The sequence below is a fragment of the Oryctolagus cuniculus genome, chromosome 9 (genome assembly GCF_051225735.1).
Source record: "Oryctolagus cuniculus isolate XC-2025 breed Fujian yellow rabbit chromosome 9, ASM5122573v1, whole genome shotgun sequence".
Lineage (NCBI taxonomy): Eukaryota > Metazoa > Chordata > Mammalia > Lagomorpha > Leporidae > Oryctolagus > Oryctolagus cuniculus.
The window spans coordinates 125,811,731-125,839,624 of record NC_142875.1 but is presented as its reverse complement, the minus strand read 5'-3'; the positions used below and the strand labels follow the sequence as shown (position 1 = coordinate 125,839,624).

Sequence of the window (27,894 nt, the reverse complement as noted above, 5' to 3'; positions counted from 1 at the left end):
AGTCATGTGCAGGCTGGCATGTCAAGTCTTGGCTCTGCTTCTGTACATCTGGCCACCCACGTGGGAGACTAGGATGGAGTTTTTGGCTCCCGGGTTTGGCCTGGCTCAGCCCCAGCTGTTGTGGGCATTTGGGGAGTGAACCAGCACTTGGTTATTTCTATTTCTCCCTCCCACTCAGATCAAGAAAAGCCTAAGAGAATAGCTAGAAACATTTTCATTCATTCCGCAGAACTGTTCTAAGAGGCAGTTAAACCCTAAAGTTGAGAACAGTTGAGTTACTAAGCAATTGTCACATTTCAATGTGGAATTATAAATATTCTATCATGTTTCAAAAAGATTTTATACTGCTTATTTCTGAAAGAGAACTTTCTACAATTAAATGATCATAACAGTTTTTAGAATGTTAGTTATGGAATACAGATTTGTGGAGTAAGAAATCCCAGGTCTCTAATTCCACAGGAGCAGAAATGCAGAAAGCACAGCAGAGATTAGATTCCTGCTTGATATCAGATAACACTATTTTCACCTACTTCTCCTAGTGTATTCCTCCGAAATCCTTCAAGGGCTGAATAGGCCCATTCCTTCCATGGTATGTGGCAAGGGTCTGGTCACTGGATGGACAACCTTCACATGCTGCCTCAAGTTTCTAAACCTATTTCACGCATCTCTTACTTATTTTAAAAAACTGCATGTTTCCAAAGGCCTCATAACAACCCTGGAGAGCAGGCAGTATTATGTACACCTTACAAATAACACATGGAAAAAAAAAAAAAAACTGGGTCAAGATTACCTGGGACTCCAACTTAACCCTGCTTAGCGCACGCTCTGCAATGAGCTAAAATGCTGTTCATCACAGGTTACAGGAAATTCAGCACAAAATAATTAAGGGGAAAAATGCTCAGCCTCAGCAGAGACCATGAACGCATTCAGACTAAGTTTCATCTGATTCGCTCACTGCGTGAGAGGCAGCCTTCTCCCTGTCTACTTATTCCTGCCACTGACCTTGCCTCCCGTTTCTCAGGAGCTCTACACACGGGGTCATCTGAGCATGCAAGCCTTCACACTGAGTCTGACAAGCATGGCTCAGGTTATCTGTGCATCCTTGGAACAGGGGTGGAAAATCATCAGCAGCCTAAGCAGAGATTAGAGAGTAGGTAAAGTCTCACCTGAACCACACAGCTCAACACTACCCTTCCTTCTGGGCAGACAACGACCGGCCCAGGAGGCACTGAGGAATGCCTCAGATGCTGCCATTCTGAGCTGGAAATGACTCTGAAAATTTACAACAGGCTGCATATACTCTGTCCAGCATGCTTGGGGCCAGACGTGTTCCAGATGGCAGTGTTTTGGAACACTGGCATAGATGTTATCTGTTCAGTACACCTCAACTGAAAATGCTCAACCTGTATGTGAAACTGAGTCATGCTTCCATCCGCCCAAAGTTCACTACTTTACTGTGACCTAGAACTTCTGCTTGTACTCCTGCAGCTGTTCATTCCCCTAGAGCAAGTATGATACTTGCTCAAAGTAAACATTCTGCTCAAGCTGAACGCAATTATCTTTGCCTCTCCCAGATGAGTTTCCAAGTATTTCACTGAATAACAATAATAAGAATCATTTCAGTTTGGCACCCAGTAGGCAATCTGTTGAAAAGTTCCTTTAAGAAATTATAACATTCAAAGCACTACTTTTGATGACCCTCCTCTTAGTAAAATGTTCCATTTAAAAACTATCGAGAATCTAAAGAGCCAAACTGTAGAGCTGCAGATCAGTACATTTGTGAAGGATTAAGAGGTCTCTTCATTTGGTACTTGCTGTATGCACTTGCTCAAATTTCACACATTAGGCTTAATGTAAACTTTCCAAAAAACACTGAGATGGAAATGCTCACTAACCTAATCTAATCATTATGCGTTGCATTATGTATTACACATAATAAAGTTATCATCTACCTTATGTCCCAGCCACCCCACTCCTGGGAATTGATCCAAACGAGGAGAAGCCAGTATATGCAAGAGTTATCTGCATCCACATGTTTGTAGCAGCTTAGAGAAAATTTGCGGTGCATACACACACACACATACATATGATGGAATACTACTCAGTCACAAAAAAGAATGGAATCCTGTCACTAGCAACAAAATGGATGCTATGGGCGAACAGTATGTTCACTGAAATAAGCCAGTCCCCCACAGACAAATATCACTTTTTTGCTTTGATATGTGGTAACTAATATAGACAGTAATGCATACGAGTGTGCAGGGGTCTCCAATCAAAAAGGAAACAAAGTTGCTAAGCCTTCGCTCCACAAGGTCACTAAGCCTTTGCTCGAGTTTGCTGCATCTCAGTGACTCAGCGTTTCCAACAATCCAAGATGGCCCCTGGGAAGGTACCTAGCCCGACACGAGACTTCTGTATTCGTGAACACTATGTGTCCTAGGCTGTGACTGGCCCCTGAAGGCGTGCCTGGCCCCTGTCCTGCCGTACCTTTTAGCTGGTTGGCTCGATTCCCTTATGCCCTGGACAGCCCCCTTTCTGTGTCTATAAAAGCTCTTCCCCTCCCAATAAAGTCGAGAACCTGGCTGTGCCCTGGGCGTTGACTGATCTCCCGGCTCTGGTGTGATTTCTTTGCCACCTACACTCATCATCCCGCTCGGCCCCCAAGCTCCCCTGGCTGGCCCTGAGGAGCCCTATGGGACCTGCTGCCCCGTGACGAGCAGCTTGAGTGAAAGTGACATTCTGATATAGCCCTTGTCTATACTCCTGAGGAACAGTGGCGTTTCTTTATATGGTAGAGTATTACACTTGTGATTAGAAAGTGAATTCAGAGTATATCACTGCAAAAATCAAAAAACATGGAGAGGAAGAGGGAGGGTAATGTAGGAAGTATCTTAATGTTCTTACAGCTGTATATATCAAATACAGGAACTCTGTTCCCTTTAGAAAATAAAATCACACCATTACCCCATAACAACTACTTTCAGGAGGCCTGCAGTCTAGCAGAGGAGACACAGACACAGAGCCTTCACCAGTGATCTCTTGGGACAGTGGCACACTGATCCACTGGAGGCCATCAAAGCACACGACTTAAATTGCTAGGAAGAAGGTCTCCCCAGTGAGGAAGAGCGAACAGCAGCTGAGACGGAGAGACTATGTGAGGCAGGATGGCAGAGAAGGGTGGTCCAGGTCACCGAAACATTTCTATTTTAGGTAGCTGAACTTTTCCTTAGGTGCTGCACGGAAGCAATGAGGAATTTCAAGTGGGATAGTGACCTTCACTTTTTATACTCACCTGAAAAAAAAAAAAAGGAACAGAGTCCTATACAGGTGGCCGTAGTCAGCACTATAGACAGCAAGACCATGAACGCAGCTTGCATGGAAGGACATAGTTTTAAGGATGATTTAGCGAGTACCATGAAAGTTTTAGAGGCATGAAAATGGGGATGAGAGAAAGAAGACCTAGGATGAAAATAATCATTGCGCTTTTACTGATTATAAAAACTTTACAATAACTGAAGAAGCAGCTGTGGAAGGCTTCTGGGGTTGTTACACTATCTAGCCTGTTAAGCAAAACAGAAGCACTATTTCCTTTTCTGAAAGAAAGGTCAAGTGGCTATGCTCAATGTCTGAAAGAAAACTTGACCACTGATTGTCATGTCTGTGGCTTTGGGGGAACACATAACCCCAAATTACAGCGGCTGTGGTTATACACTGTTAGGCAGCACTTCCACGTCACACACAGCTAGAGTGTCCATCTGCACCGGAGTCCTTTTACAGGACTTTGCTACAACAGCAAAATTAATGACTGTCCTCTGCCTGCCTAGTTAGCTGTCAGTAACAAATGTACTCTGCTTTATTTAGCAAACATTTTTCAAGGGATCTGAAATTACTTTAATATGAAAATCAATAAGCCAGAGTCATAAATTTTCTTTTTAATATCTAATGGAAAAAGAAAAGACAATCTACCATCAGCATATGACTTAGTCTGAATTTATGACCGAGGCCAAACAAAAACCTCTCAGATGAGTTCTGAGAACGAAGGGCCACATCCCCTGCACACTGGGTCTTCTGTCATGCTTTGCCGTCCATCTCCTTGGTGAGAGCCAGCATTCGCAGGGGCAAACACCGAGGTGGCAAATTCTAAAGCAGAAGCTACTTTACCCCCACTTCATTTCTCCGGAGTACTTTCAGTAACCCGAGTTCACACCCACTGTTTCTGCTTTGCCACCCTCTGTCCTGTCTTCCTTCCTACTGTGACTTAGTGGCTAGACAAAAAGGGGAATGGCTCTCAATTAGGTTTTCAGACTTCTTTCTTGGGTTCAGCAAAGTGACCTAAACTCTAGATTTAAAAAAAAAAAAAATGCCTGGCAGGCTTTTTTTTTTTTTTTTTTTTTTTTTTTTTTTTAATTCATTTGACAGGTAGAGTTATAGACAGTGAGAGAGAGACAGAGAGAAAGGTCTTCCTTCCGCTGGTTCACCCCACAAATGGCCGCTATGGCAGGCACTGTGCCAATCCAAAGCCAGGAGCCAGGTGCTTCTCCTGGTCTCCCATGCAGGTGCAGGGCCCAAGCACTTGGGCCATCCTCCACTGTACTCCCGGGCCACAGCAGAGAGCTGGACTGGAAGAGGAGCAACCAGGACTAGAACCCGGCACCCATATGGAATGCTGGCACCGCAGGCGGAGGATTAACCAAATGAGCCACAGTGCCGGCTCCCCTGGCAGGCTTTTAAAAACCCGGTTTCCTCAGTGAGGCCTCCAGCAGTGCCGCCAAGGGAGCAGAGAGCAGAAAGAGTGAGGGCCTCTTCCAGGGGGCAGGAGCTGGGCAAATAGCGGAGGGAGCTGTTGTTCGGCCCAGGGACCCTGGAACGGGAGGACGGGGCCCTGAACGCTCTGGCACAGGCCACAGTGCAGGGCCAGAGGACAGCACCTTACCTTCCACGCTTCCCTCACAGCACCTCCAATGCAGCAGCCATGCATGGGGGTGTGCGTGTGTGACTGCTTCCACCTGTGCACAGATCAGCTGAAGGAGCCTTGCTCTTCACTAGGCAAAAACACACTAAGCAACTCCTTTACTCACTTGGCTTTAAACGACCGCTAAGTGGTTATTATGCATTGCACACGGTGACCTGCAGCCTAGAGGGCTCACCCCCCACGCGAGGTCCGTATTTCTCTCTGGCGACTCGACACTTCCTCTAGGACTATGAGTGGGCATCACAAACTTGGTGCACACGAATCGGATTTTTGTGCCCACGAAACTCGGCTCTCCTCACCATAGTAAATGAGGTCACTATCTGAAACCACCATCTCTTCAGTCATTTATTCTCGTAGTCACTTCTTTTTAAAACCCAGATTTCTCCAGATACTACATAAAATAAAATTCACCAGTATGAAGTGTATATTTTGATAAGTTTTCTAGACTGAAACCACCACCAAGATACAAAACATCACCATCACCCTCGAAATGTTCCCCTAGCCCTGGCATCTACTACTTTGCTTTCTCTCGTCTCACTCTATCTGCTCTAGAATCCCAGAGCAATGCAGTCCCAGGACATGCGTGTTTGCTGCAGCAGCACTCTTTCACAACTCTCATCTACAGTGGCAGCCTGCCACCCCACTCAGCCAAACACACACATAACCCTGAACGTCTTCCTTCCTATCACCATACAGAATTTATCAACCTCCACGAGCACTCCTAAGGGCTAGGGATCTGGTCTGTCTGCTCAGGGCTGCAGGCCAAAAACAACCAACAACGCCGACACATGGTAAATGCTCCATGAAGATTAGCGAATAAATCCAGGAAAATATCTTCGTCCAGTTTTATTCCCATTGAAATAATCTATTCATTTCCTAGGATGATGAAAACTCGCATTAACTGCTCAATGAGCTGAGTCTGTAGTCGGTACTAAGATGAGAATGTTGGGAGGTGTAACAGTAGCACTGCCCCTTGCTAGGCCTCTGGGGTTAGGCTGCCTGGACTCAACTCTGCCTGGCGCCTCCAGCAAGGACGTGTATGGCCTTGACCATGCTACATAAACTCTGTAAACCTTAAGTTCCATATCTGTGAAAACACAAAGATTCACAGGACCCACCCTACGATGTAGCAGAAACAAACTGAGGTCATTTCTATAAACAAATGCAAGAGTTCCTTTCATTTTACATTGAATTAAAATATGCTCTTACTGCCATAGGCAAAACTAACAAAGAAAATCCCTTAGTAACACCTTCACTGCCCAAATAAGCTAATATGATGATATATCAAAGCGTTCATGGAAGAACAGATTTAAAAAGATTTTACTTTGCTGTGAATAACTGTTGACATCCCTGCACAGGTTTTTGATAACATGCATCTTCCATGAACTTCTTACTACACTTGATCTCAGCCAAAAGGCCGAGATGCGATCCGTGACCTTTTTAAAGTGGCCTTTATAACTGTTGAGAATTAAATCTAAGTAAGATATGAACATGGAGAATTACTACTGCTTTCCCCTTGTCATTATGATCATTTCTCAGTTTTTATAATGCATAATATTTCACCTGTTAATTATAGATCTGAACCTCACACTTAAAACATTACAGGGTCGGAGCAGAAGGAAGAGGCAGGCTTTCAGGTTCCTATCAGCGGTAGCCCAGCAGTGAAGTCTCTTTATAAACTACCACAACACAACTGACTTAGGGTAACTAATGAAACTCGTCGGATTCTTACAGAAACGGTTCTGAAATAACTATTTGCTTTTTCCACTTTGCTTTTAACTAAGGGATTAACATCATTAATGACTGAAGTGATGCCTGTAATTTTTTCTGAAATGTGGAATGAAGACAATGAAACTGCAGAAAGTCCCTTCCAGAGTATGCACTCTTCAAGGCTCTGTCTGGCAGGCATACTGCTTTCTACATGCCTGTCTCGCTTGCTACTGTCTTACACCTAGCATATTTTACTTTTCTGGATGATTTTCAACAGACATTACTAGCTTACTTTTCTCTCTTTTGGGAATTTAGAGCCAAAAGTACAATGCAGTCCCAGGGAATGACGTCAACCAGAGGTGGGACAGGAGGCCCCAGGTCCTCTGGACCCCAGTGCACACACGCTGATCCCCCAGCACTGGGTGCCTGCACAGACACCCTTTGTGAGAGATCCAGGTCTAGACTGAGAGCTTCTTCACCCGAGGCAGGCATGCAACCCGGCCCATCAAAATTGGCAGAAAAACCTCAAGGCTAACGCTCCTAATAATCCCCACCACACGCAGTGTCCTAAGACTGGAAGGGAACCCTCAGCTCTGCAGTATTCCTGGGGCCTGCCCAGGGAGCGGCTCAGCACCTGGCATGCTGCAGAGGCCGAAGGGCCAGAGAGAACCACCAAGGCGGTTTAACCTAGAGGCTGCCAGTTGCTACCGCCCTTCGTCCCCCAAGTGCAGAGCAAGCAGGTACCGAACCCGAGACTCCTGCTGCTTTTCTGGGTGCTGCCTGTCTTGCAACACTGGTGGGATGGAGCATACGGATTAAAACAAAGCAATGCCCGCCATCTCTGCTTGAGCGATTGGTGTGGGTCGTCGCAAGCCCAGTCCACGAAGGGGATCAGAGATTGGTCTTTTTAATAATGCACAGAGAGTCAAGAAAAATAAAGAGGGACTGACGTCCGCAGGAGAGGAAAAGCACCCATCTTGTTCAACTAAGCCTAATGCAATGAAGACAGATGCTTTACCTGACAGAATACAAAGCAGGCATCATAAAGATGTTTAATGAGGTCAGTGTGACCATATAGGAACAGAGTGAGGATTTCAACCAAGATAGAAAATACTAGAAACTAGCAAACAGATATCTTGGAACTGAAAAACATCCCAATAGGGGTTTCCACAACAGATTAGATTGAGCAGAAGTGCAGGTCACAAAGCTTGAAGACATTGCACAGGAGTCTGAGTAAAAAAAGCTGAAAGAACTTCAGGGAAAAATCAAGCAGAGCGATGTACACATTACAGAGGTCCCGGAGGAGGAGAGAAAGGGCAACAGAAAGATTATCTAGATAGATAATGAGTGGAAATTTCCGAAATCAGGAAAAGAAAATCAACGTGCAAATCCAGAAGGTCCAGTAGACCTGAAATAACACAACCCCCCCCCCCAAAAAAAAAACAGGGTGAGACATTACAATCATCAACTTATCAAAAGCTCAATTCACAAGGTAATTTTGAAAGTGGCAAGAAACCATACAAGGCAATCTCAATAAAATGATGAATAGACTTATCAGCAAAAACTCGGAAGGGAATGGAATGATACATTCAATGTGTTAGGAACAAAAACTCAAACGACTATCAACCCGGGGAAAATTATCCTTCAAAAAGGAAGAAGACACAAAGAAATGCAGAGTAGTAAAACCTGGGGAATTCATCACGGCCAGCTTAGTGCCTTACCAGACATGCTACATGGACAGGAGTGCTTAGCCTAGTGGATAAAACGTCAGTGAGGACACCCGCTTCCCGTACCGAGTGCCTAGGTGCAATTCCCAGCTTTCAGCTACTGCAGACCTGTGGGAGACCCAGGCTGCAGGCATTGGCCGTGGTGAAGTTACTTCTTTGAGAGGCAGAAAGAGGTAAGTAGAAAAAAAAAAATACTGAAGAAATGCTTAAGGGAGTAACTCAGGTTGAAATGACAATATTCTAGGCAGTAAATCAAAGTATATAAACCTCCCTGATAATGTTCATAAATAAGTACAGCTCACTGAAACACTGGATTGACAGAAGGTGACTCACCTTCCATCAATATAAAAAGTAAGACAGAGATGAATTAAAAACAACTAGAACTACAAAAATATGTTAGTGGATATACAAGGTGAGATGTAAACTGTTGCAGAAGTCCAAGTGCAGAGTTTTTGCATGCAATTGTAGTTCTTAGCAGCCCAGCATGCACTACCCCAAGTATATGATGTTTCATGTGAGTGCCATGATAACCACACAAAGCTAAAGAAGAAACACGAGCCGGCGCCGCGGCTCACTAGGCTAATTCTCCGCCTGCAGCGCCGGCACACCGGGTTCTAGTCCCGGTCGGGGCACCAGATTCTGTCCTGGTTGCCCCTCTTCCAGGCCAGCTCTCTGCTATGGCCTGGGAGTGCAGTGGAGGATGGCCCAAGTCCTTGGGCCCTGCACCCCATGGGAGACCAGGAGAAGCACCTGACTCCTGGCTTCGGATCACTGCGGTGCGCCAGCAGCTGCGGCCACTGGGGGGTGAACCAACAGAAAAAGGAAGACCTTTCTCTCTGTCTCTCTCTTTCACTGTCCACTCTGCCTGTTTAAAAAAAAAAAAAAAGGAAACACGAAAGAAATCACAACATAGATATTATTTTTAAAAAATGAAACAGAAATAAAACAGGAAGAGAAACAAAAGACAGGCAGTAGAACTAGATGACTGAAAGAAATCCATTAACAAAAGTACAATGGTGAGTTCTTCTCTTTCAATAAATACTTTGAATGTAAAAGTACTAACCTCCCTAGTCAAGATACACAGTGGGCAAATGAGAAAAAAAAGTACCCACAAAAAGCTACAAGAGACGCCTGTGGCTTTAAGGACAGACCTGGAATGAAAGTGAAGGGATGAAACAGACATTAAATGTAAACGGTAACCCACAACTGACTGAACACCAAAAAGGAAACCTCCTGAAGTGAAATGGACACTATGAGAAATGGTGACTTGATCAGCATAGACCTGACTGCTAATGGACAACTTAATACATTATCCCTCATAGTATTTTTTTTGTCTGTTCTACTTAATATGACAGGTTTAATTCTGTAATTATCACACAGTTATTCTTAAGTGTTGAAAATTAACTGAAATGTGATCCCTGTTAAACATAAGAGTGGGAATAAGAGAGGGAAGAGATGTATAATTTGGGGCATGCTCGGGCTGACTTGCCCCAATTGGTAGAGTTGGAAACATACCAGGGGATTCCAATTCAATCCCATCAAGGTGGCATGTGCCAATGCCATCTCACTATTCCAAGTGATCAATTTCAGTTCACAATTGATCATAATGAAAGGACTAAGAGTCAAAGGGAGCACATAAACAAGTCTAGTATCTGCTAACACCAACCGATAGAATAAATAAAGGGGAGAGTGATCCAACATGGGAAGTGAGATACTCAGCAGACTCATAGAATGGCGGATGTCCTAAATAGCACTCTGGCCTCAGAATCAGCCCTAAAGGCACTCGGATCTGGCTGAAAAGCCCATGAGAGTATTTCAGGCATGGAAAGCCAAGACACTCTGGCAAAAAGATCTCTGTGAGTGAGATCCCAGTGGAAAGAACAGGTCTTCAAAGAGGGAGGTGCCTTTCTCTGAAGGGAGGAGAGAACCTCCACTTTGACTATGACCGTGTCTAAACAAGATAAGAGTCGGAGAACTCAAGGGGCTTCCATAGCCTTGGAAACTCATGACTGGTGCATAGGGAGATTACTGATGCCATAAACAGGAGTGTCAATTTGTAAAGTCAACAACAGGAGTCACTGTGCACTTACTCCTCATGTAGGATCTCTGTCCTTAACGTGCTGTACACTGAGGCTTAATGCTATAACGAGTACTCAAACAGTATATTTCACTTTGTGTTTCTATGGGGGTGCAAACGATTGAAATCTTTACTTAATGTACACTAAACTGATCTTCTGTAAAAAAAAAAAAAAGAAATTATCAATTCCCAACTTGACTCTCACTGGGATTAAACATGACAATAGGTCTGATCTGATTTCATCATCATTTAAAAAAAATCATCTATTATTTTTCACTTTATGTTTCTGTGTGGGAGCAAACTGTTGAAATACTTACTTAAGGTATACTAAGCTGATCTTCTGTATATTAAGATAATTGAAAATGAATCTTGATGTGAATGGAAGGGGAGAGGGAGTGGGAAAGGGGAGGGTTGTGGGTGGGAGGGACGGTATGGGGGGGGAAGCCATTGTAACACATGAGTCGTACTTTGGAAATTTATATTCATTAAATAAAAGATAAAAAAAAATCAAAAAAAAAATGTAAACGGTAACCCAAAGAGAGCAAGCATGCTCCACTTGAATCCGATAAATTACACTGTAGGTCCAAAAATGTCACCAGATGCAAAGAAATTGACATTACATAATGATAAATGAGTAACTGTCAGAAACAAGCACCAATTATGCAGCCAACCTCTCACCTAAATATATAAAGCAAACGTTGACAGAAATGAAGGAAGAAATAGCACAAATACAACACTTACAGATGATTTCAATGCTCTACCACCTGTCATGGATAGAATATCCAGAAAGTAAGTCAATAAAGAAACAGCAGATGTTAACATCACAGATGAAAAGGAACTGCTGGGATATAAAGAACATTCCAGCCTATCAGCAACAGAATCTGCATTCTCCCAGAGCGCATATGGAACACTGTCCAGCATTGGTCACTTTGAGTCACAAAACAAGTCCTAACAAATCGAAGGCTACAATTACATCAAGTGTCATCAGTAGCAGCATGAAAATCGAAAAATTCACAAGTAGCTGGAAATTAGAAACAAATTTCCAAGCAATTTCTGAGTTAAAGAAATGAAAACATTAGTTAGAAATCAACATACACAACATATCCAACCACGGGATGTAGTGAAAGCACTACTAGGAGTACAGCTCAGAACAATGAAGTACTCCATTAAAGATCTCCAATTAGCAACCTAACTTTATACTTCACGGAACTACAAAAAGCACAAACTACGCCTAAAGTTAACATAAGGAAGGAAAAGTAAGATTTATAGCAGGGAAAAAAATGAGTAGAAAGATGAAAGGAAATAATGAAACTAAGTTGGTGTTCTGAAAACATAAGTGAACGTCACAGAACTTTAGTGAGACTATTGACCCAAACACAAAGGAGACTAGCATGACCCATCAGCTGGATAAACTAAAAGTAAATTCCTAGAGATACAGAACCGATGAAGACTGACTCCTAAGAGAATCAGAAACATCTCCCAAATACAGAAAACCCTTGAGAATACGGCATCAATGAGAAATTCTACCAAATAAATGAAAATTACTGGGAACCCTCAAAACACATTTCCCAAGAGATTCCATGTGCTGGGGCACGCCAGGAGGCTACAGTTTCAACCCTTGCCTTCACGGTCAGCCTTGTTGGGTCTTTGCCTGGCAGGTGATTGTGCTTCAAAAATTCCAGGAATATTTTTCACATTGAGAACTTCTCAAAGCCACCTGTGGCCATCACATTGCCCTGTCCCAGGCAGGTGACAGGATAAAGGACTGCTGCACCTGTGTTTCACAGACCTCCTGGACACAGGCCTTTTCCCCTCTTTCCAGCCATGAGTCAGCCCAATCATCAGTAAGCCTTGCAAAGCACTAAGGACTTTGCAGGAAGCCTTCAGACCAGTCAGGGAAGTCAGAGTCACCTGGGTCTAAGTCCTTTGTGCAGCTCCACGCTTGATCTGTCCCTTCCTGTGGCTTTGACATGGTGGGCTTTCCTAGTTTCCACCACTGTCAGGCTACTACTAGTCAAAGTGTATATGCAGTTTGTGAGAAGGGCATGGGCATAAAGCAAGCCAAAACTCTACAAACCTGCTATTCGTACTGAAATTTAACCCTTTTGCTTGAACAAGCATTAGAACTGTTGCAAATGTTTAATATTCCAAGAAAGTTGATTTTGACTACTTTTGCTAATGCTTTCTTTTCCTTTATAAAAAAGGTGATTTGTGGAGGTCCTAAGCAGAAATTACACTTAGCCTCTTCCCTTCAAAGCGTATCAGTGTATGCTCCATTTCTTTTTAGAACCTTGAAAGATTTAAATAACATTTCATCTCTTCGGAATTCATTTTACTACATAGAGCCCAGAAGGAAGTAAGTAGTCAGCTGTCATTTTCTAAGTTACTCAGGAATACCCTAATGATAATTTAGGAAAAGCTATAGACCACCTCAGCAGAGGAAATTGTACATAGATGTGGTTTGAAACAAAACTGCAGTAAAATCACAGACTGCCCAAGCCCTTCCAGGCACTCCAGATAGAACACTCCGGTTCAGTTTATCCTACATAATTTGTACCATCAGCTCTACAGTGTTTGTAAATTACACGCAAGCTGGATCACGTTCCTAGGTTCTCCCCTGTTCCAATGGGTCGTCTTCACTGTCTGTTCCCACAACACCGTACAGCAGTGATTCCATCCAGCTGCTATACAGGTTCTCGTTGCACCTGCTGTGCCTCTAAAATGCATTTGCTCCCTGAAGCACTACTCACCTCACAGCAGGGCTCAGCTTCATTGCTAGCTCCTTAGAGAGCTGCCACCAACTCCATGGTGCACGCACGGGTTCCCTCACTCTCTAGCCCCTCACACAGGTTCAGTGTTGCAGACACTGCTGATTACTTGACATCACAGGACACATTTATTACTTTCCTATCAGACTTCTACAAAAGGATGCATTATAATTATTTTTTTTTCCTACTGCTGTGTTTCCAGAAATGAGTACTGTGCCTGGAACATACCAGGCAAGCATTTCCATTATTAATGTAAAAGATCAAAGAATAAATTGACCACAGCAATTTGTTCGGCTACTCTGCTGGTAGAAATAAACAACAAGGGATCCAACTTCTTTTGCTTCCCAAGGAAAGTAAGTTGTTAATTTCCTAGGACTCTGATGCTCTCAGGGGCTAACGGAATTGCTCGGCTGCCGTACAATCAAACATACCGCAAAGAAAGGAAGCGAGCTGTTTAAAGGCTGAGAGCACAAGACAGCACCACCTACCTTTTGCGAACCTGAGAATTACCTGGAAGCACTGTTCTGTAAATATCATTCTCTCTGCCATATGTATTCCCTGTTAAACCCCCTCAGTCATGTAGCAAGTAACTGCTCTGTGCACACACACAGGCAAATATACACAATCTCTAGTGAAACAGGCAAATATCTGCAACACTGTTATCTTCCCAATGCTCTGAACCCACAGCGGATAACCTGTGCTGGGTCTCACACTCTGCAGTGTTTCCTGTTCACCCCCAACACACTAGCAGAGAGGCTCTCTGAGAGGCCTGCTGACTGATTCATGGCCCCCTGCCCCCTGCTCAGTCCCATGGGTGCACATCTACACGACCTGAGAACAGGGGCTGCAATCAGATACTTGAGTATGTCGGTCTGCATGTATCGTTGATGAGACCACAGGGAATACTTTCAAGGAGTTTATACCTCAATTCCACAGAGGTGAATCATATATACAAGAGAGACTTAAAAATTAAACGGTTTTTCCACGCAAGCATACCATTTTATATTCACTGTCTAAGTATGTATCTGTTTATGAAAAGAAAAACGTTAGGGTAGACGCAATGACTGCATGTCAATTTTATCCTGACATTTCTGAAAAAAGAGTTTAAAAGGTAAAATAGTAAGATACCAAGCATACAATGTCAGAAGTTTGAAAGCACATCAAAATATTTAAAACTATCAGTTTGAAATATTAATGACAAAATAATGAAATGTTGCTATGTAGCTCCTGAAAGCACATTTCATTTTGAGAAAATAAGGAAAAAGGAGATGTTTATAAAGAGTTAATTGTACTAACCTGACTTATTTTCCTTTGTTCCTGCACAGCTTTTTGAATTGCCTCAGATACTTTTTCTTGATCTTTTGCATGCTCTGTCTTCCACAATTCCCTTTCTTCAGCATGGACTTTTTCCAAATTTTTCCTTTCTTCTTCTATGGCTTTTAAAACCGCATCCTTCACTGCTTCTTTCTCAAGCTTCAAAACAAATAATGATCAAAATAAAAATACTGGAAAGAGAGACTGCACTGTGATTACTTGAACGAGACAGTCCTGGTTAACCTACAAGACACAAAGCTTTGATCCTATAGGGTACAGTCCTGACGCTGCTGTTTCTGTGCATATTACATAATAAGAGCTGTAAGACAGAAATCTATTGTTTTTATACAAATATTTCTACTTAGTTTCATGGTATTTCTGACCTCCAAGCCTTAGCTTAAAGTAGCAGATTTTAAATCATGTGGTGTCAACATCCCTTTAAAATTTTCAAAATTATTGAGGACATCAAAGACCTTTTATTGGTATTCATTACACACATACATATCTACTGTAGTGAAAATTCAAATCAAGAAAAATGTTGACTCATGTAAAATTAATAACATTACATGCCTACTACATTAAAATATTTTAAAATCATGATTATATTTTCCTAAACAGTGACAAGAAAGGCATTGTTACGTATATGTAAACCTCTTTAATGTCTGACTTAGTAGCAGATCTTTCTCCTCTTTTAAGCCGGTAATGATACAGCTTTTGGGTAGACATACAGAAAATCCATTCTCGCACAGATTGGTAAGAGAAAAAAGAAATGAGTAGCCAGTGTAAATAACTCTAGATATTCTTGATGATCTCAAACCGAAACATGACCAACGGTAGTTCTTTACCAGTGAACTGCAGTAGGAAATGAAATTGTGGGGCTGGCGCTGTGGCGCAGTGGGTTAACGCCCTGGCCTGAACCGCTGGCATCCCATATGGGCACCAGTTCTAGTCCCGGCTGCTACACTTCCAATCCAGCTCTCTGCTATGGCCTGGGAAGCAGTAGAAGATGGCCCAAGTCCTTGGGCTCCTGCACCCACGTGGGAGACCAGAAAGAAGCTCCTGGCTCCTGGCTTCAGATCGGCGCAGTTCTGGCCGTTGTAGCCATCTGGGGAGTGAACCAGCAGATGGAAGACCTCCTTCTCGCTCTCTCTCTCTGCCTCTCCTCTCTCTGTGTAACTCTGACTTTCAAATAAATAAATAATTTTTTTAAAAAAAAACAGGAAATGAAATTGTGGCAAATAAAATTTCAATAATCTGTAATACCTCAATCCTTTCTTAAGCTTTGAATAATTTTTTTTTTTAACTTTTTGCCTTAAACTAACTCAGATTACTTTCCACTGTGACCTGAACCCATGCTCTGCAAGTTCACAACCTGGCCTTCGACTGCAGCATCCACACCACATGTCCATGTCAATTCTGGCTCCGATTTCTACAATGTGTCTGTTTCTTTCCTGTCCAAACCAGTACTAGACTATTTCTATCACTGGCTGTCTCTCCCCCAGATTTCTGAGGTAGTCTGGTCTTTGCCTGTTATTCCCTGTGCTAACTCCCCCTTTTTCCCAACATCAGTGTTAGTTACTGGTACGTTTCGCCCTAAAAACTGTCAACACTCTCCCTTACCTACCGTATACAACTCAAACTCAGTTCAGAATACTAGCCGTCTTTCAAGACTTATTTCAAAAACAACAGATTAAAAGGTATGACAGGGACATCTTAGCTATATGCGCATAAGCTAGTACATTCCTCCTTGCCTTACTGGTATTTAAGTAATATTTTTAACTCTTTTAAGAAAAGGATAAATTCACAGTCGTCACTGTGGCACAGTGATACAGTCAGTATGTATTTCCTGACCTTAATTTAAAATCCCAAACTCCAAAGTTAGTGCTGTAGGTGTACATGTTGCTATGTATATATTTCATACCAATGAGTACTCTAATTAATGAGTTATTTCACATCTGGCTTTACAAATTCCTTACTCTGAGATAGAGACACATACACAGACACCCCTCCCCCCCACGCGCGCAACAATATCTGCGACTAAGCCCCAGGTGGGTATCAGTGTCCCAACAGATACATTATTTTACCAAGTAGTTGAGAGTGTAAACTGTAAGGCGCCTCTTATTCTAGTTAAGTGTAAGGGGGAAAAATAAGAAAAACATCTTCTGCCCTGAATCATTATACAAAAGTACACTAGAAATACCATCAATAAGTTCAGGGTTTTTGTCCCACTCAAAGGCAACCCATTAATGTGGATGGACATACCTTTGTAGCAGATTCTAATGCCTCCTTATTTTTTTGTCTTTCTTCCTCCAGACATTTTCCCAATATTTCCTGTAAGTGATAAGACGGAAAGACACTAAGTGTAGGCTCTGAGGAAACAAAACATATTGCTTACATATTTTGAGCAAACTTAAAATACTACCTTCTGTTCTTGAGACTGCTGAACCAAAGCTTCCTTTATTTTTTCCTTTAAGAGTTCCTTCTCTGTGTCTAACATTTCCAGGAGCCTCTGATGCTACAAGGAGAGATAAGGGAATCAGGATTATGGCTCTGAGACCAGTATCTATTGAGGAATGTGGCTGGTAGCACTGAATTCACGTGCCCAGAGGTATACAAGTAACTCTTCTAAAAGGAAGGCATAGAACCCCAAAACACTGAACTTCCTTTTCTCCAATCTCTGTTAGTCCCAACATTCAGCAAATTCTATGACTTGAGATCTAACTAAAAAATACACCCATTTGGAAAATTAACATGAAAATGATATCTTGCTCCAAAACTGTATTTGGAAAAATCCCATCATCGGCTTGCAGCAACAACAGTAATCAGACAGTAACTCAAGTTTGCTTGGTGAAGGGCTACCGTAGGAAACACACACTCCATCTAGTAAAGTGGCAGAGAAGAAATTTAAACACTTTATTATTCCAGCATTTTAGCAGAGACTTGAAACATGAACTTAGGACATCACTCAAAGGAATATTACACAATAACTAACGTTCAAGTGTGCGGGGCTCAAGTACTTCTATTCCAATGGGCTAGTGAAAAGGCACAGAGAACCCTCCGACACCCTGAGCTGGGTGCTTGGGGCTTTCTAACGAAGCTCACCCTCTGTAGCCTCAGTATCTCCCCTACAGAAATGCCAGACGCTGTCTCAGAGCAGTGCTGGTGTGGGAACACTTTATCTGTACACATTGCTACTCACGCAGATTTCTCATTCAGATCCCACAGGGAAATTTGCTCACGTTTCAAATGCTATTGACCCGCAAGCCTCCCTTACATAGGAACTCAGCCTGACACCCAAGTTTTCAGACAGACATGTGGTTCAAAGCTGTTCTGATTCCAGCCATTTCCAGAGGAGGCAGTCTATATTTGGATAAATGACCAAACGGTCCATGTCTTAAGATAATGTTATATTCCTGCTTTTCATTTTAATGTTACTTTTCATCTGTGCTTTCCAACAGAATCAGAAACATCACATGAAAGATGTGTGGTTTTTCTTAAAAAAAAAATTCCAAACCGTGATACAAATCATGGCATGATTCTGAGAAATTATTGGTACCATATGAATTTGTGAAAGGCAGTGGACTAACAAATGAGTAGACTTACCACAGAATACACAAGGAATGACAACTGAGAGTCTAATTGTGCATTCCCAGTCTAGATGCACACAGGCTCAACAACAGTACCCAGCCCCATTTAACATTACACTTGTGAACAACAGGCTCGGATATTACACCTGACAAACAATTAACACCTGGCAATGGCAAGTACAATTCTTGAATGAGGACAAGAATGTTCCATAAAAAACACAAACTGAATAAAATTATTGTAATTAAAATACAGAACAGGCTTTTCAGAGCCATTAATAACTATGAAGTGATTTTTTTCCTTACTATTATGTCAGCAAGTCAGACTAATGGAAATCGTTAAGTGCTTCCATGTGGACCAGGTTCCCTCTGTGGCCCAAGAAGAACCCAACTCAAAGAGGGTATTTCAGCAAAGATGATTGTGTGTGTGTGTGTGTGTGTGTGTAAATTCATGCCTGACAGTTGCTTAGTTTTGACACAATGCTGTAACAGAAGATGATTTTAGATCTTGTCTGTGAACAGATAAACCTGAAGTATGCTTGAAATCCACTCACAGTAAAACCACTGATGCACCTGAGCAGACACAACCAGGGTCCTGGCCTTTCGTGTCCAGGCACAACTTTCACAGTTCCAGGCACTCCGAAAGTGTGTTGCCTGCAGCGGCACCCCATGGACCTCCTACGACAGACTGTTCTGTGTCTGCACACACTTCCCATTTCCAGATGAGTCATCTGAGACTTAGCATGAGAACTTCTCAGACCTTGAACGACTCACTCCAACAATCACCATGCCTTTCTACCCCTCACCAGTAGAAACCATTTAACAGATAAAGGCCACCCTGCACTACCTGGCCATCATCAGTACCACGGAAGCCTCACTCCCATTTCGCTGGAAGGGAACTTGACTAATCTGTGACGTCATTCTGTTCTTTGCAGGGCACTGTGGAAGCCAGATGTCAGTTCCTGAACAAGGAGCAGTCAGTATTAGGAGAGCTGATTCACAAACACGCTGAATGGCACCAGAAACCTTCAGGTCTTAACATTAAACACCATTCATTTCTACAGCAAATTATCCAATAATCCAGAAGTGGCTAATCAAGAACCACTTTCAGTTCAACTAATATAGTTATATTTGCCTTAGAAAAAGGAAGATACTCAGTGTGGAAATCATCTCCCAGGATGCCATAACCGAAAGAAATCGCTGACAGATTCTGAGCAAACGCTGTTCTGGGGGAGCTGTGTATGTAATTATGTAGATGCATGCACACGGTCACCTGACTGACACACATTTCATATTCTTTCAGAACTCAGCGGTATGCTATTATGCTTTACAGATATAATTCTATTTTTGTTCAATTTATTAAATATCTTACCATTCTGTCTGTAGACAGTGCATCCAATTTCTCATTTAAGAAAAAAATCCTGATTTGTGTGTGTGCTGTGGTGTGAGCAAGTACAAGTACAGCCTTAGGAAGAACTCCTGGAAGCTGTATAATCAGGCTGAAGACTAAGCACCTTTTACACTGCAGTGCCCACTATACTCAAAAGGAACAGCACCTAACAGCGCGCAGACTAGGGAGACAACACAGCAGGACAGATCCTCAACTGCCCCGTCAGCTAAGCAACAGAACCTCTGCACACTGGAAGCCAGGGATCCCCGCTCTATTTGTCCAGCAACAGGGAATGTTTGGACCAAGAGCTCCTGTTTATTTCACCATTTTCCCTTCTGTAATGGGGTCTCTGGGACCCTTTCGGTGTCATTTTAGTGACCGGGGGATGGGTGGATGGCATTAACAGAATGTAGGATAGAAGAGTGTTCTAATTCATCCTATTTACCAAGATTTCACATCATGTTTCAACTATTTTAATTATATCATGGACTGCTACGTGCAGGCATGTCAGGACCTCCATAAATATTATCAGTGATCCTCACAACTCAGAATGTGTTACCGAGCTGCAGAGCAGTTACACAAATTGCCTAGGCGCACAGGACCGTGGAAAGCGGAATACCAAATGCATGGATTCGAGACTCATTTCTCAGGGGCTAAGACATGAATAAGGGCTCCCACAGTCTATCGGCTCCATCTCTATGGACTGCATCTCTGAATTTTTCATGCATTCATTCCATTTATCTTGCCTTGCCTTGTAATTTATGAGTGACTTACAGTGCGGTCACGGCATATCTCCCATTCCCCCACCGTGCTCCTTATGGCACAGAAACAGATCACAAGACCACGAAACCCAGGAGGAAAGGGGGACTGCTCATCCCGTGGCAAAGGACCCTCTCCCTCCCCCCCCAAAGCAGGACTAATGTGTTTATATAGCTGAATCTCTCCCATCAGAATGCCAAGGGGCTGACGCTGTGGCACAGCCAGTTAAAGCCCTGGCCTGGAGCGCCGGCATCCCATACGGGCGCTGGTTCTAGTCCCGGCTGTTCCTCTTCCTATCCAGCTCTCTGCTGTGGCCTGAGATAGCAGTAGAGGATGGCCCAAGTCCTTGGGCCCCTGCACCTGCACGGGAGACCCGGAAGAAGCTCCTGGCTCCTGGCTTCGAATGGGCACAGCTCCGGCTGTTGTGGCCAATTGGGAGTGAACCAGCAGATGGAAGACATTTCAGTCTCCACCTCTCTCTATAACCTCTCTCTGTAACTTTGTCTTTCAAATAAAATTAAGTAAATCTTAAAAAAAAAAAATAGAATGCCAAGAAATATACAGAGCAAGACAGATAATTTTCTATCAGCTAACAAGTTTTTTTGTTTTCTAAGACATTCCTTCAGGGGAAAAAAATTTCATGAAGAAGTTAGAGGACTGGGGGTGCGCCTGCAGTTCAAGCATCCCATATGGGCGCTGGTCCAAATCCCAGCTGCTCCACTTGTGGTCCAGCTCTCTGCTATGACCTGGGAAAGCAGTATTAGATAGCCCAAGTCTTTAGGCCCCTGCACTCGCATGGGAGACCCACAAAAACCTCCTGGCTCCTAGCTTCAATTGGCACAACTGTGGCCATTGCGGCCAACTGGGGAGTGAACCAGCAGATGGAAGACACTCTCACCCCTCACCTCTGCTTCTCTGTCTACCTCTAATTTTCAAATAAATAAATATATCTTTAAAAAAAAGTTAAAGGACTAATATATAAGGCACAATTATTAAAACTAAGTTATACGTGCCTGTTAGGTAACTATTACTCAGTCTAACTGACATTTTGGGGACTAAGATAGACTACATTCTATGATAATAAACATGTGCACTGGGACCACGCAGCCCTGGAGTCAAATTACCAGCTCTATTTGCAGGAAAGTGTAGGACATAAATGCTCCCAATTCTTCATTTTCTGGTTTTTTTTTGTTTGTTTGTTTTTTGTTTTTTCCCCCTTCCCTCTGTGTAACGCTAGTAATGCCAACCCTGTGCTGTTAGGAGAACTGGATGAAGCCACATATGGGGTGTGTCTAGCACTCGAAAATGTTAACTAGACTTCCTACTGGATAGGTGGCAACATTATGATAGTGCCTTTCACTTACGAAATGCTTTGCATAGAAAGGAAAAATACTATTTGCCACTCAAAATTAAGGGCCTGAAAAGGAATGTCTACATACTTTTACAAGAACAAAGACTAGAAAAATAACCGTCAGAGTATCCCTCAGTGAAAAGTGATAATCCAAACCAGCATCATTTCAGTGCACGTTGTTGACTAACGGACTTCACGATGCACACTTTATTCCTGTCACCAAGCACCTGAACCAAGGAAAGGCAGATCAAAGACCGCAGGTGGCATCCACGCGGATTCTATGTGGCAGCTCTCTAACCTGCTATCTACCATCAGTACACACGGGGATTCCAGCATAGTCTGCCGTCAGTGCATACGCTGTCGTTCGTATCTCTAGCCGAGACAGAGAACGACCTGATCTGGGGGCGCTGTGAGTCTTTGTGGGCCTCAACGAGCTATATTTGTGCAAGGGTATTTTAGAAAGTTCATGGAAAAATAGAGTTAAAAGCATGAGCTTATTTTGGTACAAAAAGTAACTGAAAAAAACGTTTGCACCAAAATAAAGTCATATTTCCATTCCATTTTTCCATCAACTTTCTGGAGTACTTTTAGAGCATAAAGGCTACTAGTCCCAGCTGGGGGTGCTGAGGAAAGACACAAAGACATAGACTGAAATGCAAACTCGGTCAGCTCTGCTCCAGTCATGTGACCACAGACAGCTTCTGGAACCCGAGATCCGACATCATCGCCTGGAAATCGAGGATTAGCACAGGCTTCATAGAGTTGTTCTGTGAGTAACTGACAGCCTTTCTGAAAAATTTTGAGTACAATGCCACTCTTACTAAAAGCATATGATATTTTCTAGTTAAAGTTCACTAAAGAAAAGTTGACTTCCATAGACATGATTTGGACAATATCGTAATGAATGTTTACTTTCTGTTCTTTTCTTGAAATTGTGTAGATCATTCATCTTCGTGGTTGAAATTCAACTATATATTTTAATATAATACTTCCCTATTAATTGTCCTGCCACTAAGGTTTGTCCTCCTATGTTAATTTCTAATTTATTGTACATCACTTCTCTCTGTAAATATATAAATTCATTAATCCTTTTCAAACATACTTACAAACCAGAAACACTTTATTTGGTGCCAACCAATAGCAGGTGCTGCGCTGGTTTCTGGAGATGAGAGATGAGGGATGTGGCACAGGAAAGCCCTGCCCTCTGGGACACTTCGAACTGATTTACACAATTATTCTACACAATTTTTTCTTCAGTCGATGCAACAGCTACTTTTGCCCCTCTGCACATAATATCTTTTTAAACAGAAAGCACCAGAAATGATCTGGAACTAAATAACATGAAACATAAAAACATTAAGTAACTAAGAATGCTGAGACCTTTTCAGATGCCACTTCCACTGCGAGCCCGCTGGCTCAACTCCTCAGCCACCACGAGTATCATCCACACCCAGAGGAAGCATCATCACAGGACATCAGCAACCCAGAGGCAGCTTGGCTGCTTAGTCACAACACGATGGAAATTATAAGGCACCAACACAGAGCTTCGCCAAAATGCTTTCAGACTCCACTCTTTTCATTCTATTTAAAAATGATAAGGACTATCTACATTACTTCTGGCTTCCACCTCAATACGTAATTCCTTAATCGTCCTTAAGTTCCGGCATCCCAGAAACGGCTCACCTGTCTACGACAAGCAGTACTTCTCTCTGCACCTTCCTGGCTAACCGCGATTATTCCAAAGTGGGCATGTTCTGAATACCTTTTGTTATGTACTTCAACGCATAAATTCAAACCAACGCCACATCCTGAGGCTCCTAAGAATATTTTTGTCACATTCAAGATATTGCAGGGCAGTTTTCTGCTTTATTTCTAACAAAACACTTCAAAACATTCATTCTAAAGAAAGAAGGGCTTTCCTTTCATTACAGATCAAAACAAACTGATATACAGCTATGACTAACGTTTTAATTCTTGTTAAGATGAAGCAAGGACAAAATACTAGACACAGAAAGGGTATGTCTTAGCTGATGGAGAAGACAGACAATGAAAAGGTGGTAGACACAGGGCATTCCCTACTCTCACACTTTCACTGCTTTTGATAGGAAGATTAGGAATTTATCTTCCCATAGCTGAGCACGAGGAACAGAGCAGAGGCCACACAGCACCTACGTGCTGGAACCGTTCCCCAGAGGCCTTCTCTCTCGTTTGCTTAGCTGGGTTTTAGGCTGTGATGATTTTTTCATGACTATTACATTTATACAACCTTACTCATCCCACCAGCATTGTGACTGCTGGGTAGAAACTACACTTCTAAGACAACGTTCTGCATTTAACCTAGTGACAGAAAATCTTTCTGCAAGTATGCCACACTTCCCTGCCTCCACAGGCGTTAGAACACATCACTCGGTTCTTTCCTGATAGGCAGGCTGCTAACACAGTCATTTTTGATCCTTTCAAGGCACATCAGGCATGTCTGCTGAGCTGTCACTCATTTTGTAAAGTAACTCTCCAGGGGGCGGGTGTTCAGCCTGGCATTTAAGATGCCAATTAAGTCACCACATTCTCCTGTAGAGTACCCAGGTTCAGATTCCAACACCAACCTCAGACTCCAGCTTCTTGCTAAGACAGATCCTGGGAGGTAGCAGAGATGGCTACTGAAACCCACATCAGAGACCATGATTCCAGGCTCACTTGCTAGGCCTGGACCAGCCCAGCCACTGCAGGCACTTAAGGAGTGAACCAGCAGATGCGAATATGCTATCTTTCTCTGTCTCTCAAAGAATTTAGAAAAAGGAGAATCTTACCTATACAGAAATTGCTCTACATTAACAGGGCTACTGTTTTCTGAGAGGCCTGTGGCCAAAGATGCTATATCTATGGCCTTTGACTAAAGGGCCTGAAGCCTATCCAGTAAAAAACTAGAATCCTGGGAGCTCAGCACTGTGTCAGAGTGTGCAGAGCTGCTGCACCCTGTGATGCTAAGAGACCAGAACAAGGTGTCCTTTAGAAGGCAAACACTGGGTTGGCACTGCGGTGCAGTTGGTTAAAGCCATGGCCTGCAGTGCTGGCAGCCCATATGGGTGTCGGGTTCAAGACCTGGCTACTCCACTTCCAATACAACTCCCTGCTAATGGGCCAGAGAAAGCAGCAGAAGACAGCCCAAGTGCTTTGGCCCCTGTACCCACATGGGTGCAGGGTTCCTGGCTTCAGACTGGCTCAGCTGCAGCCATGGCAGCGATGTGGGGAATGAACCAGCAGATGTAAGATTCTCTCTTTATCACTCTCCCTCTGTCTCTCTGTAACTCTGCCTTTCAAATAAATAAATACATCTTAAAAAAGCGAATACCAAAATTTGGAGTAACTCTGCTGTATGTTTTAAGAACATTTATTAGTATAATTATTAAAATATAATTTACTTATTTGAAAGCTGGAAAAGAAGAGAGAGAGGGAAAGAGGGAGAGAAGGAAAGAGGGAGAGAGGGAAGGAAGAAGAGACAGAGAGAGAGAGAGAGAGGAAGAGAGGGTGGGAGATTATCTTCTATCCATCAATTTACTCCTCAAATGCCTGCAATGACCGGAGCTGGACCAGGTGAAGCCAGGAGCAAGGATTCAATCTAGATCTCCACACAGGTGGCAAGAACCCAAACACTGGAGCCATCACGGCTGCTTCCACCATAGAGTACACATTAGCAGGGAGCTGAATGTGTCGTGAAGCGGAGCTGGGACTTAGAACCCTGGCACTCCGATATGGGATGTGGGCATCCCTAAGAGTGTCGTAACCCCGGGGGTCAAAACCCTGGCCCTCATGTACTGCTTCTTCCCATTGGATCTAATAATAAAACACTGGGCTTCTCCTTTGGGTTTATTCTCCACTTCATTTTTCTGTTATTTAATTTTATGCTATCATACACAAAGCTGAGAAAGGCTGTCAGAGACTCCACGCCAACAGCGTCACACACACAGGTGCCTACTTGGGGGTTCCGTGCATCCGCCCTGCCGCTGCTCTCTTTCTGCCTTCTCTCACGGTTACGGCAGATTTTTCTTTCTATTGCACTTTCTTCTCCCGAAGCCTGTGTTGCTGCTATTTTGATTGATAGCGACTCACCCTCTAGAGAGGATCTCAGGGTATTTGTGGAAGAAATAAACAAACACATGCCATCGTGCATGCGTGGATGGATAAACAAAAATTTACAAACCACTCTGCTCCAGACAGTCTGCCCCCATTCTCAGTCTCTGTTTTGTCTTTTGTTCTCTATATTTATTGGCATTTCTGCTCTACTGGTAGGTTTTAATTTGCTTTTACTGTTATTTTTACAAGATGAACTAAAGACTGTCTTTTGTCTTCTGCCTGATGAAGTTCCACGATGGGCTGTCTGCACGAATGCTCCTCGCTTGTGTCTCATGACTGGGATGCACAGGCAGGATCCCTCTGAGACCACCCTTCGGCTGTCTCTTTGTTCTTGCTTTTCAGACGCCTAGCTCAAGTCCTCGCAAAGGTTTACCAGATGCTTACTGAATGAATACTTGGATCAAGGACTATAGGAGTGAACGCATCAACAAATGTGTGAGAAAAGAAGCATGTAGAGAGGAAGCTAGAGTGGATTATGTGAGAAAATGACAGAATCAGCGAACACGACCGTGGTGAAGAAAACTCACACTGTCCTTCAACTGCCAGCAGAAAGCGTAATGGATTTCCAGGTTGCAGTCCATGGCTCAAGTTTTAGGCCTGACACTTACGAGCAGGCTGAGGGACAAGCCATTCATTCACTTATTGAGAAGGAAAGACTAACTGCTAGTTTTCTACCATGCAGTTAACAGAGCTAGGGTGACAGGGAAATAGGGAGTCTCTGTTCTCAGGGGCCCACATCCTAGCAGGAGGAACCACCAATGAACAAGCACCAAACGAATAATCCACATCATTTCACAGTGTGATATCAGCTATGAATACAACACTGATAACAGAAGGCAAAGAAAAGATGGAAGACTGGCCCTGTGAGATGGAGTGGTCATGTCACTTAACATCTGTGGGTGCTTCCATACAGTGAAGACAAATGCCACATCACTAGACAAATGTGAGGATCACCTGAGATCTGCATGAATGAATTAATTTATCACAGTACTCCTCACAAATCTAAGAACTGATAGAGAAACAGGAGCCAAACAAGTCATCTCCCAGACTCAAAATAAATGTCCCCCATCTACAGGTATAACACACCTTTTCCTAAGAGCTTGTCCCACTGTTCTAGAAAGTAACACAACTACTGTTACTCTGAGTTAGAATGTGTTTTCATGCTGACTCTGTTCTCTCAAATCACGGACAACAGTCCAACTTCCCTCCCTCCCAAAATCTGAAATCTAACTGCCCACATATCCAAGGGTTTCCTTCTCCAGAGCAGATACCGACACTGCCTTCAGTGACTTTTCTTACGATCTGGATTTTCGCTTAAAATCACGTAAGCTTTGCTTAAGACGGATTTCCACAACAGTGGCCATCAATGATGATGATCTGTGTTGCGATATTTAGGACAGCATTAGGACAATATTCTGTCACAACCCCTGTATCTAAGGAGGTTAACAAAATCAAAGTTTATTTTCCATTCTTCTAGCAGTCCAGTGTTCAGGACCACAGGTCCTCCCGCCATGCAGTGAACGGGAGGCCATTCTTCTTGCATCCTGTGGCTCTGCTTTCCCCTATAATCTGAACTTCTCTTCCTAAACAGAGAGCTAATGGACGAAGAGCCACCCCAACAGCATTGTCAATATCCTCTCTGCTCTAAATTGTCCCCCCCCATCTATCTATCTATCTATCTATCTATCTATCTATCTATCTATCTATCTATCTATCTAACTATCTATCTATCTATCTATACTTATAGAGGCATATGGGGAGAGTAAGGGGGGAAGCAGAAGAAGAGGGAGAGGAATAGAGAAAGAGAGCTCCCACCTACCAATTCACTCAAAAAATACCACAGTTGCCAGGGCTGGGCCAGGCAGTAGCTTGGAGCTGCAAACTCAACACATGTCTCCCCAGTGAGTAGCAGAGTCCAACTACCTGAACTATTACTTTCTGCCTCCCCGGGTGCATATTAACAGGAAGCTGCAATCTGAAGCAGAGCAGGAACTTGAACCCAGATGCTCCCTCCAATGTGGGATAAGGGAATTCCAACCAGGATGTTGACTACTAGGCTAAACACCCACTCCAATGGCTTCTTTCTCGTTCAACTACATTTACAACCTGTG

General features: G+C 43.2%; 1 protein-coding gene across 32 annotated transcripts in view; it reads right to left on the bottom strand.

The window, feature by feature from the left end:
* Positions 1 to 27,894, bottom strand: part of CCDC91 (coiled-coil domain containing 91) — a 348,878-nt gene that overhangs the window by 75,199 nt on the left and 245,785 nt on the right. For all 32 annotated transcript variants that reach the window (XM_051850358.3, XM_070049592.2, XM_089304790.1 and 29 more), the window contains 3 exons: positions 16,991 to 17,083; positions 16,831 to 16,899; positions 14,551 to 14,727 (listed from right to left, as the gene is read on the bottom strand). In XM_051850358.3, coding sequence (XP_051706318.1) covers positions 14,551 to 14,727; positions 16,831 to 16,899; positions 16,991 to 17,083 — 339 coding nt within the window. The remainder of the gene's footprint in view (positions 1 to 14,550; positions 14,728 to 16,830; positions 16,900 to 16,990; positions 17,084 to 27,894) is intronic.